General features: G+C 37.2%; 1 protein-coding gene across 1 annotated transcript; it reads right to left on the bottom strand.

Moving 5' to 3' along the window:
• Positions 1-3,910: 3,910 nt before the first annotated feature.
• On the bottom strand, positions 3,911-11,185 carry LOC127632763 (protein shisa-4-like). The gene is made up of 5 exons (XM_052111522.1): positions 10,793-11,185; positions 7,419-7,596; positions 7,188-7,324; positions 6,715-6,903; positions 3,911-5,253 (listed from the first exon to the last, which is right to left on the bottom strand). Exons 1-5 carry the CDS (start codon positions 10,848-10,850, stop codon positions 5,213-5,215), a joined length of 603 nt encoding a protein of 200 aa, XP_051967482.1. The 5' UTR covers positions 10,851-11,185; the 3' UTR covers positions 3,911-5,212.
• Positions 11,186-12,362: the final 1,177 nt, after the last annotated feature.

Genomic DNA, 12,362 nt, shown 5'->3' with positions numbered 1-12,362 from the left:
CCAAGTTTGTGGTGCTTAGACATTCCTTGAAATCCACTGCGAAAGCATGCCCATATTTAGATGGGGATACAAAGTCCTTTAAAGGCAATTGGGAAGGCTATGGTTTACTGAAACTCAAAAGCATCCCAGAAACAAACTGTTACTTACTATTTGTCACCAAGGAAATCAGGGCTCTTAGAGCACTGACAGATTGTCTTCTGTGATAGTGTTATACTGTAATAGATGTAGGTTAGAACAACTAGAACTTGAAATAAATCATTTCTGGGTAAATCAGAGTTCATTTTTTTTATATTGGTTTATTACAGTTTTTCCTCAATCGATTTGGCACATTTATTGAAACAAACTTACAACTGTCAAAACTCAAAGTACAATCCTCACATCACGTGGTACATTCAGCACACCAATCTGTGACCTGCAAAAGGTGATTACTCAAAAGAATTAACTCAAGGCAGCTGAATAGTATTTATGTCAAAAAGTCATGGCACACAATATACGTTCAACAAAACATTTATTCAAACATTTATCATTGTATGTACACACTTATATAATACAACAGCAAAATTCATGAACCAAAATTTGTGCAAGAAATATAAAATATGCTGCAAGTTCATCAACCTCATGGGTCTTCCAATCTCTCCTCTTTGTTTGGCCACAACATTTAATCTAATATCACACCTGATATCCTCACTTGCAATGCAACGAAGGAAAACATCTTTTGTCATGACACAGCCACCCCCTACAACAATCTGCAGTGATATCCTCACAACCAGCATCCATTGCACCCAGTAAGGACAACAGGCTGTGAGGATGGTGTTCATAGACCTTCCATATCCATGCAGAAAATAACTACTCAATGGGATTTAGGAATGGGGAGTATGGTGGGAGAAACTCTGTCAAAAAACATGGGTGAGCAACAAAACATTCCCTGACTGTATTTGAACGATGGAAACTCGTTTCTTACTAACCCCCTCTCGTTCTCAGAAATGAGATCTCTGTAAAGAGTTTCCAGGAAACGGAGGAGAATTTGTGTGTTATAGGGCCCAATGATGGGAATGTGGCCGAGTACACCATTCCCACATATGGCAGCACACATTTTAATGTTCCCTCCACACTGGCCTGGCACATCAACAGTGGCTCAGTTACCAATAATATTACAGCCACGTCTCTTGACTTTAGTTAAGTTGAATCCTGCCTCATCATACACAAAAATGTGTGGGGATTCATCAGCCTCCAGCTCCATCACTCTATAAAAGGCATTAAAGCAATTTAGGAAATAATTGATATTGTATATCATACAGTTAGACATATCCCACTTTGTGTAAAATATTCTGCATATACAGGTAGTACTTGTAAATACTGAAAGATAAGGAGATTACAGCACTGTGGAGTTTACAATGATGAATCTTACCAGTACATACTGGTACCTCAGCTCCTTCACTCTCTCACCATTCCTCTCAAAAGGTACATTGTAGAGTTGCTTCATTGCAATCTGATTTCTCTTCAGCAATCTCTCAATTGTGGAGAGGCTGACGGTGTTGACATTTTGAAAGATGCCATCATCTTGTATGACTGCACTTTGAATATTTTTTAGTCTAATAGCATTGTTTGCTACGATCACATTACACATTTTAAGTTCTTGTTGAGCAGTGAATCTTCTGAAATGGAAACTTAGGTAGGGCAGATGCTTAATCCTAGACTGACTTTACTGTACTGTATTTTCCATTAAGTCTGATACATGCATTGATTAGATTCATTAGATTAGATTCAACTTTACTGTCATTGTGCAAAATACAAGTACAGGGCCAATGAAATGCAGTTAGCATCTAACCAGAAGTGCAAATAGCAATATGTATATCGCAGATTTACTTACTGGACTACACTGAACTTTTTGATCACTGCTGACTGTACTCTCTTGGAGTCTTCACTGTTATTAACTTGCTTTCTGTACTTTATTAAACTATTTGTGTGCTGTTGACCATATTTGGACTGCACCGGATAACTCTGGAATATATCTCTACGTGGAACTGCCCACATACCCTGGACCCTTTACCACATGCACTGCCTCACACACCGTCGGTGAGCTTGCTGACCACTGTTTATCCCTGCTGGTTTAGCCGGTGAATTAGTCTCCACTCTCTCATTGAGGTGTGTCTGGGTGTTATTCCCTGGGAGTTCAGTGAATGAGATAGTCTGCACTTTCTCCTTGGTTGTGTTTTCTGCTTGTCTGGCCATGATTAACATGGTACGACTCATGCGTAAATCCGACATTTCATCACGATACGATCTTGAATCGATTCTCTTTTCAAATAACGGCCAGCGATCCGATATTTGCCAATATTTAAAAGAATGATACGATTCCATTCAGGGGCCTGCAATCAATATTCCGATATTATGTGTATTATTTTACACAACCAATTACATAAAAATTATTTTGCCCTCAAATTTAACCAAAATATAATCTCATTATTGTATTCAGCTTTCTGTATACACATTGGGATATCTACAACAAAATAAGGTAATTCAGAAAAAAAATTAAGTCACACACAAGTGATCATCACTCTAATTTTTCACATACAACATGAAGATAATATTCCCCTTGCATTGCTCGTGCGAGTTTGACCGCTTGATTATAAATTTGTGTTTAAATTTGTGTTCGCGTGAGTAACGCGATTTTGCATGTACGAGTCGCGCCTTTAGCTACGTACACACTGCCAGCAACTTTATCGCTGCAGGTCGCCAGTGGCTGGCGGTGAAGTCGCTAGTGGGTGTTCCCACTACTGGTTGCCTAGTAACGTTTATAAATGACATTCACGGATGTCATTCCATTGCTGTTGACAGCGAATCTCTTTTCCTGCCACTAAAAACAAACATTTTGGAGGGAAAAGACTAAATATAAATGGAATCAGTACATAAAATGCTTTATATCAAAGATGAATGAGAAACAAGGCGTGCTGTTTGCCAGAGCGGCTGTTTATCTGCGGCTGAAAATGCAAATGTCGGTCTGTATGGGTCCATAAAATCCCCGCGATCTCAGATACACCTTTCCACGCAGTATTTTTCTTTAAAATGTCCTTGTACGTGGGAAGAGACATATCATAGAGCACTGGAACATTTCTAACAGCAAGAATTAGCCTTTCATCCATCTTTCCGTTACTGCAGGAGCTGAGAGAAAGAGAGAAGGATCACGTGAGCTCTCCCGTCGTCTCTCCTATTGGCTGTCGCTTCCGTTAGTCGCTCCAAAGTTGAACTTTTCTCAACTTTGTCGCGTCGCTGGACACGCCCACATCTAGCGCCAACGGTCGCGACAGCTCGTATCGCCGGAAGTCGCTGTGCTCGCATTGAAAATGAATGGTATTGAGTCGCTGTCGCGCGCGATGTCGCTGGCAGTGTGTACGTACATTTTCACTTCATTCGCACGCCCATCGAGCGACTTTGTAAATAATCGTGCCATGCGAAATGCTCGCTTTAAGCTGCGTACACACTGGCAGCAACTTGTCGCTGCAGGTCGCCAGTGGCTAGCGGTGAAGTCGCTAGTGGGCGTTCCCACTACTGGTTGCCTAGTAACATTTATAAATGACATTCACAGATGTCATTCCATTGCTGTTTGCAGCGAATCGCTTTTCTTGCCGTTAAAAACAAACATTTTGGAGGGAAAAGACTAAATATAAATGGAATCAGTACATACAATATTCAAATATTTGGTCACCTTTCACTTGCATTGTTTGGACCTACAGAGCTGAGATATTCCTCAAAATCTGTGTTTTGCAGAAGAAATTCTGCATACACATCTGTGCTGGCATGAGGGTGAGTAAATAAGAGAATTTCAAATTTTTGGGTGAACTATCCCTTTTAGTCAATTGCTAAAAGGCCTGATTTCATGTACAGCAATAATAGAGACAGCACACAAAGTCAAGTTTGTTTTTATTGTAAAAAGAGAATTATGCAATATTTTCATTTCCATTCTTTTCAATTAGGATGATTAGTGCAAGTGCAAACACTAGTATTCTTTGTATTTACTCCAAGTTTACTACAGTGCCTGTTGTTGTTATTATTCCACATTGTTTGTACTTCACATTCCTAATTGACAAATAAGCATCTGCTGTATATCGCAAAACAACACTGTTAACCATACATTAACTTAAAGTTACTTAAACAGTGGACAAGCCATCACAACTAATATTAGACATGTGAGATGAGGAGGTAGCAGAAATAAATTAAAATCAAAACAAGTATCACACCTCAAATGCATCTGAAAAATAATTTTGATAATTTATTTTGAGCCCGTTCAAAATTTCGATGAACTTTTTTCACTATGAGGATGTGACAAAAATAAATTAATGTTAAAAAAAAATGTATAGGTCAAAAAGATTTAAACATATAAAAATGTACATACAGCTCACAGAATGAAAATGTTACTGAGATGTTCTTAACAGCTGGTCTAGGTAGCATACCATACAAATAAAGACATGCAAATCTACGTGGTGTAAACATTATATCTCAAACCTCAAGCCAGATCAATAAACAAAATAAACCTCAACTGACAAACATGATCACACAAGAAGTCTGCATATTTTTTCCAAGAATGCAAATCAAATAGCAAATGGCACAGAAAGAATAAAAACTTGCAACAACAACTTAAAAATTAAGTTCTTCCTTAATATCTTTATATTAGTATCTCTTATTTACATACTGCATGTTAACAGTGTACAGCAAGATTTGATATTAATGATGCACATGACATGCCTGGATTAGAAGTCAAATAAATACTGTACACATAAACATGTCTATTGCAGAAGGCCTCTTCATATTTGGTTGAACAACAAAAAACATCCTGGTGAATCAAAACTGTCAACCAGTCTCTTCAGTCTTTGTCAGCAGGAAAGTCAAATTTTACTGTCCATTTCAGAGAGTTTGACAGAACAATGCAACCCCAGTCGGTTTCTTTTAATGTCTTTTGAGTCTGTGAGTTGGTTATGCGGGAGGAGTGTTACTGATTAGTGACACGTGAAAGCTGTACATCAAACAAGGAAACGCTCCAACACAAGGTGATCCAAGGTCAGTTCATGCTGCACTCCACAAATTAATCGAGAAATAAATAATATAAACACATTTCAAAAGTGCTTCACAGACAAGGGATTCTGAACCAGCATGGGCCCACTTCTCTGACCATTGTATGCGTTACCCTCTCCCTTTGATGGACTCCAGCTCTCTCTCAGTGCCCTGGATACTGGGGAGGGGAGTATGGCGGAGGAGCTGAAAACACAACAATAAAAAAAGCTCAAGGAATGGTCTGTAATTACCACAACAAACCACTAGAGTACAAGAAACAATGCATCTGAACCTATGATTTGAACAATGCTTTTATTAATCCCTGCTGTTATTTCCTCAATGTGTTTTCAAACTGTAACTCGGGGGTCGGGAATCTTTGGTAAGCATATGAACATATATATAAAAAACACATTGTTTTCACAATCTTACTTAAGGTCCTCTTTTAGTTGCAAACATTATAAACAGAACAGTTAGTTATTAGAAAAAAAGTGACTCAACTTTCCCCAGACTGTTTGGTTCATTTTGCCACATTTTGCCACATTTTGCCCTTTTGACTTACTGCTTCAGGGTTTATAGTATGCAAATAATGGGTATTTATACACTGGATATACACCGACATGCAGGATATGGCTATATAAGTGCAGACCATTCAGGAAATTTAATTTTATAATTAAATTTGTTGGTACATCAATCAGAAAACCTCAAATGTAAAAAGAAATTGGATTGGAGAGCAAAAAAACATGGGCCTTATTCTATAAAAACACACCTCTTTTCCCATGTGCTTCACCTCTTCACTGCCAGATAGAAATGATGGATACTTCCTGATTACAAGGTTCACGTGACTAAAAATATGTACAGTTGCCTAGATACACGGGTGGGTCAACTTACCCACAGGCTAATCTTACCCCGCTCTCCCGTAAACCACAAAACATTCCCAACTCATTTGAATTTGACCCCCCAAAAAAATAGCTTTCCTTAAAGCTGTGTAGGTTTTCTGCTTTCTTTGCTCTTTAAACAATACTGTGCAAGTGAGAAAATATTACTGCAAGCACTAGCCTAATTGAGGTGAAAAGAAAACAAGAGTGAAGATGATTAACAAGAAAAATATGTGATAAAAAGTTTGCTGACAATTGAGGTAATTTACTTTTAGTTCTTTCTTAGGTATAAAAACACCTTTTTCACAAAACAGACTCCTCTTTCCAACGATATATAGTTTATCAAGATTATAATAGGATTTGATTGTAAAATAGTGCAGTAAAATGACAGTTAACAGGTAAAAATTTATAGTTCACACAAAAATGAAAAATGTCACGTCGTTCCATACTGATAAATGACTTAAATTTCAGGTAGTTTCTGACCAAAATCTATCGTATACTTACAGAAGACTTCTTTTATGATACTTGTGAGTGCTTTTTCCACTATCAAATGCAATTATATCAAGAAAAGGGACTGTGATGTTCAATCAATCTTTTTTCTTTTAGTGTTCCACATAAAAAAGAAAGTCATACAGGTTTAAAACAACAAGGGTGAGTAAATTATGACAGAATTTTCATTTTTAGGTGAACTATTCCTTTAAGCAGTGTTAAGATTCCCTCTGTCATTATCTGCAAATTAAAAGGATTATGTCCCTTGTATGATGTGATTTCTGAGAGGCCATTTGTTTACCTGCTTGACTGTATCCTGCGTCAGGTGGATTATGAGGATAAGGACCCTGGGGTATCATAGGATATTGGTGAGGGACACCAGGATACTGCGGCACCAATGGATATCCAGGGTACTCAGGGTATCCTATAGGCTTCCCATAAGCATCATACATGGGCTCTACCGGATAGCTGGCCATTGGAATGTGTTGGGCTGAAATTGAGATTCATGAAAGTGTTTTTTTATTATTTGATCTTTTCCCATCATAGATGTAGTGCTGTTCATGCATGCGTCCTTTAAAGGCAAGCATTTTGAAAAATTGAAAAGTATTCTCAAGAATACTCAGCGAATGCCAATAAGAAGCTGGTGGTTAAATGAGAATGTTAAACAAGGCAATTGTAATACATTTATTTGTAAACATTTAACCCAATGTAGTAAATGCCACATTCAGTAAATAAAGGCTGAACTGTGAGGAAAAATACTGCTTGTGTGTTTACCTTCATAAGGGGTTCTGCCGCGTTGCTGGCGGCGCTGGTACAGGTAACAACAGGAACACATGAAGCAACAGACCATGGTTGCTATAGCAGCTACGAAGAGGAAGATGGATGAAGCAATGCCAGCTATAGTGGAGGGGCTGAAAGAGGTAGGGCAGGAAATATAATGAAGACGTATACTTATTTGAAAAATCTTTATGACAAGGTGGTGTGATTTATGACAATCATATGTACCTTAGATGGAACAGCATGCAGCGTTTCTGTCCTGCCTCGGTGATCATTTTAAAGCCATCCAGGCAGCAGTAACGGCGATGACAGTTCCCACAGCAGAAGGTTATGAGTGGGCAGTCAAAACCATTGTGCCAAGTGCCATTTTTGTCCACATACCATAAGCAGTCCTCATTTGCACTCACTGAATACAAAGAAAAAAACACTAATGCGTGTTTCACTTGTACTTTATATTTTTTTATATATCTATTAGAAAAAAAAGACTCTAAAAATGTAGACGAATCCTACAAAATGATGCTGAAGGAAACATAGAAGTTAACATTTAAATAGGTTTTTTTTCTGGCTCATAATAAAATTTATGTGAACCAACAAAAGAACCAATTCTGCCACTGCAGTAATGTGAAAAAGTCCTTGTCCCTTCCTGATTTCTTCTATTTTTTTAGTATGTTTGTTTTAGATCTTCAAACGAGATATAACATAAAACAAAGGCATCCTGAGTAAACACAAAACACTGTTTTCAAATCCTTTTTTTTTTTTTATACAAGTAAAAGTTATCCAACACCGATATCACCCATGTGAAAAACGAACTGCCCCCTTAAACTTAAATAGCTGGCTGTGCTATCTTTAGCAACAACAACTGAACCAAATGCTTCTGATACTGGAGATCATTCTTTCACAATGCTGTGGTGGAATTTTGGCCCACTCTTCTTTGCAGAACTGCTTTAGTTCGGCCACATTGGAGGGTTTTCGAGCATGAACTGCCCATTTAAAGTCCTGATACAGCATCTCAATCAGGTTCAAGTCAGGACTTTGACTCAGCCCTCCAAAACTTTAATTTAGCTTCTTTTGAGCCATTCAGAGGTGGACTTACTCCTATGCTTTGTATTATTGTCTTGCTTCTTAATCCAGTTACGCTTGAGCTTCAACTCACGGACTGATGACCGGTCTCCTTTAGGATTTTCTAGTAGAGAGCAGAATTTATGTTTCCCACAATTACTGCAAGCCTCACTGACCCCATCACACTACCACCACCATGTTTGACCATAGGTATGATGATTCTTTTGTGGAATTCTGTGTTTGATTTACACCAGATGTAATGGGACCCCTGTCTTCCAAACAGTTCCACTTTAGAATCATCAGTTCACAGAAACATTCTATCTGAGGATAATCAAGGTGTGTTTTGGCAAAATTCAGAAGAGCCTTAACGTTCTTCTGGGTTAGCAGTGGTTTTCGCCTCACCACTCTTCCATGGATAGCATTTTTGGCCACTGTCTTTCTGATAATGGAGTCTTGAACGGTGACCTTTATTGATGCGAGAGAGGCCTAGAGAGAGTCCTGCAGTTCCTTGGATGTTGTTCTTGGCTTTTTTGTAACTTCCTAGATGAGTCATTGCTGTGCTCTTGGAGGAATTTTGGAAGGTTGGCGACTTCAGGGAAGGTTCACTACTATGCCAAGTGTTCTCCACTTGGAGATAATGGCTCTCACTGTGGTACTTTGGAGTCCCAGAGCCTTTGAAATAGCTTTGTAACCTTCCCAGACTGATGTATTTCAATGACTTTTTTACTCATCATCTTCCTCATCATCATCATCATTTCTGGAATTTCTTCAAACCTTGGCATAGTGTACTACTGCGTGAGACCTTTTAGCCAACATCATGCTGCTGAGAAAGATCTATTTAAGTGTTGATTTGATTGAACAGGGCTGGCAGTAATGAGGCCTGGTGTGTCTAGTCCAGCTGAACCCCAGTATGACTGCAGTTTCATAGATTTGGGATTTTGTAATGAAGCGACTTTTTCTCACACACCCCCAGTTGGTATAGAGTTACTTTTTTGCTTCAATAAATAACATTATAATTTTAATAACTGTATTTTGTGTTTACTCAGATTGCCTTTGTTTTATGTTAGATGTTGTTTGAATTTGTGATATAATTTATTGAGATATACACAAAACAGAATAAATCAGGATGGGGGCAATTAATTTTTCACAGCACTGTATGTCCTGCTGAAGACCTCACAGAAACTTTATGAACAGGCAAAAACTGTTGTGAATAGAATTGGTTAAAAGCTGGTTTCAAATCCTCTTTTGTAAAGTTGCAAAAATGAGGGACTTAAACATGACATATAATAAGTAATAAAATATAATTAGTTAGTACACAATAAACTGATAAATATATACTATTTAAAATATCAATAGGCTCTACTAAACACACATACATTATACAGGAGGGAGAATGAATGCACAAGTCTGTATAAGTTGAGAATGAACACTAAACACTGACTTGACCAAATAATTACTGTCCTCAAGTGCCTCTAAGAAAGCCAAGAAATGTCTTACATTAATTTTGAGAATAATATTCTAAAACATCTCAAAATTCAGTTCAGAAGAAATGGCACCTTTGCTTATATCTTTAATATTAAAGTCGGTCAGTTAACCACCTGCTTCAAGGTCTCAACTCTTGAATGAGATTTCAGTTACTGGTTCTGCAGTGAATGACCTACCTGAACCTACACAGAATGCAGAAGACAACACATGTAGCCTGATGTGAACTTAAAAAATCTGAGTGGTTTGAGAGCTATTGCTAAAAACTAAGGTTTGTAGCCACAGCCTCTATAAATGACAATAGAGACATTAAAGGAGTATTCCATGTTCAGCAGTTGACAGCATTTATAGCATAATCTTTATTACAAATAATAATAATAATAATAATAATAATTTCGCATGCCCCCTTCTTCAAATAAATAATTAAATAATATATCGAGGTTACAGTGATGTACTTGCAATGGAAGTGAAAGGAGCCAATTTTTTGAGTGTTTAAAAGGCAGAAATATGAAGCTCATAATTTTATAAAATCAATTACATTAATAATTCTGATAAAACGTGTGTATTATTTGAGCTATAAGGTTTAAATCGACGTTTTTATGGTCGTTTAATGTTTAACGACGGTATGTTTTCATGCAACGAAATTGTACATTTGGATAACTTCATACAGTTAGTGTTATTAAGCGATTTTATCACACTAAAAACATGTTAACACATATTGTTTACGTCTTAAGGCTATGCTTTTAAGTCAGTCAGTGTTTTAACGTTTACGGATTGGCCCCATTCACTTCCATCGTAAGTGCCTCACTGATTTTTCTGCCTTTTTTTTTTAAAGGAGCAAGGTAATCAAAATGATGCCTTAAATACCGTTATAATTGCTTGAATATTCCTATTAATAACAATACTTATAAACAGGCACATATAGAAACGGTATGTAAATGTTTACGCTCATGCTAATGCAATATTATAGCTATATAAATGAGCGAATCCCTCTCTCATGTGTATTATTTCTCATGCCTCCTATCAAGGCCTTTCATGGATCTAGAGTAATTTCGTCTTACCCTGCCAAACCGAGAAAACAACATAGAGGACCGGGATAATCACGGCGTAGAAGGACATCCTGCTTCCAGAACGCTATCCGTAATGTTAGACGAAAAACGGTTACATTTGCCTGGTCTTAAAATATAACTTTAAATGATAAGATCTGCCACGTCTCGCAGAACACAGATATCAGGCGGCTTCGTGATCAACACGCCATCCGTGTCGAATAAACACATCGCCCGTGACGCTGCACGCCGGGAGGTCGCATGAGCCCAGACGCTAAATATTCAGTACTACCGTCGTCATGGAGTAAAATAAATAAGCCTAATTTAATTTTTCTAACAGCGTCCGCTTCATATGCTAAATTAGGCAGGGAAACTGTAGGTAGTTCACAATGATTGCTATCGCTGCTGTAACTGAATGGAAGTAAAATGCAGGCAGACGCTTTCGAGAGAAATCCCATCAGAACAATTGAGCTTGTTGCAGTGCCTTTCAGATATACATCCATTCCCGTTTCATAGAGCTTGAACAATATAATTTATGTAAAGAACATGTTTAGATTACATACAAAGAATGTGATTACCTCCTAATCTAGAAATGTGTCTAAATGTTGTGATAGATACATTTCAAAACATCACATGTTGGGTTCCCATGCTCTTTGCACTGAATGTTCTCCATTGCATCAACATCTTTTGCCATTTCACCCTAATCCCATCTCAGTTTTGGTCATTTCTAAAATAAACAAATACATTTATAATGACTATTCTAATTCAGTGTTGGTCAGTTTTTAACAAAACTTTTCGCAGTGGTAACTGGATATATGAACGTTTCTTTAACAAACTACATCATTTTATCACCTTCACTGTTGTTTGTCATTTTTGAATGCATTTATGTTAACGTTGGTGTTGTCCTCTAGTACAGGGGTTTTCAAATGTTTCGAACCCAAGGACCCCAAATATAATGATATGCAAGTGACCCTCTGCCTAAAATAAAAAAGGCTACTGTATATTTCACATAAAGAAATATAGGAGAAAAATTGCAAGTGTGATATTGTAAGATAACATGCTTTGTGCAAAATTAAATTATTAGCTTTTATACTATCATTATACTCAATTCAAGAGAAATTAAAATAACTGGAAAATATTTAAAGGAATAGTTCACCCAAAAATGAAAATTCTCTAATTTACTCATTCTCATGCCATCCCATTTGTATGATTTTCTTTCTTCTAAGATATTTAGAAGAATATCTGAGCTCTGTAGGTCCAAGTCAGAATATTATTCTGTTTCTCACCAACACATATTACACTGCATCTGAAGATACAGATTTAAAAACTGGAGTCATATGGATTACTTTATATTTCCCTTGTTATTTTTTTGAGCTACAAAAAGGTCTAAATCAACATTCACTTGCATTGTATGGACCTACAGAGTGGAGATATTCTTCTAAAAATCTTCATTTGTGTTCTGCTGAAGAAAGTCATTCACCTCTGGGCTGTCTTGATGGCGAGTACATTATGAGAGAATTAAAATTTTTGGTTGAACCAGCCCTTTAATTTGTCTCAAATTAATGGTGCATCTTTTTTCTATCCA

The sequence above is a fragment of the Xyrauchen texanus genome, chromosome 39, assembly GCF_025860055.1.
Source record: "Xyrauchen texanus isolate HMW12.3.18 chromosome 39, RBS_HiC_50CHRs, whole genome shotgun sequence".
NCBI classification, from domain to species: domain Eukaryota; kingdom Metazoa; phylum Chordata; class Actinopteri; order Cypriniformes; family Catostomidae; genus Xyrauchen; species Xyrauchen texanus.
Note: the sequence above shows the minus strand (reverse complement) of the source record. Positions and strands in the feature narration are given on the sequence as shown.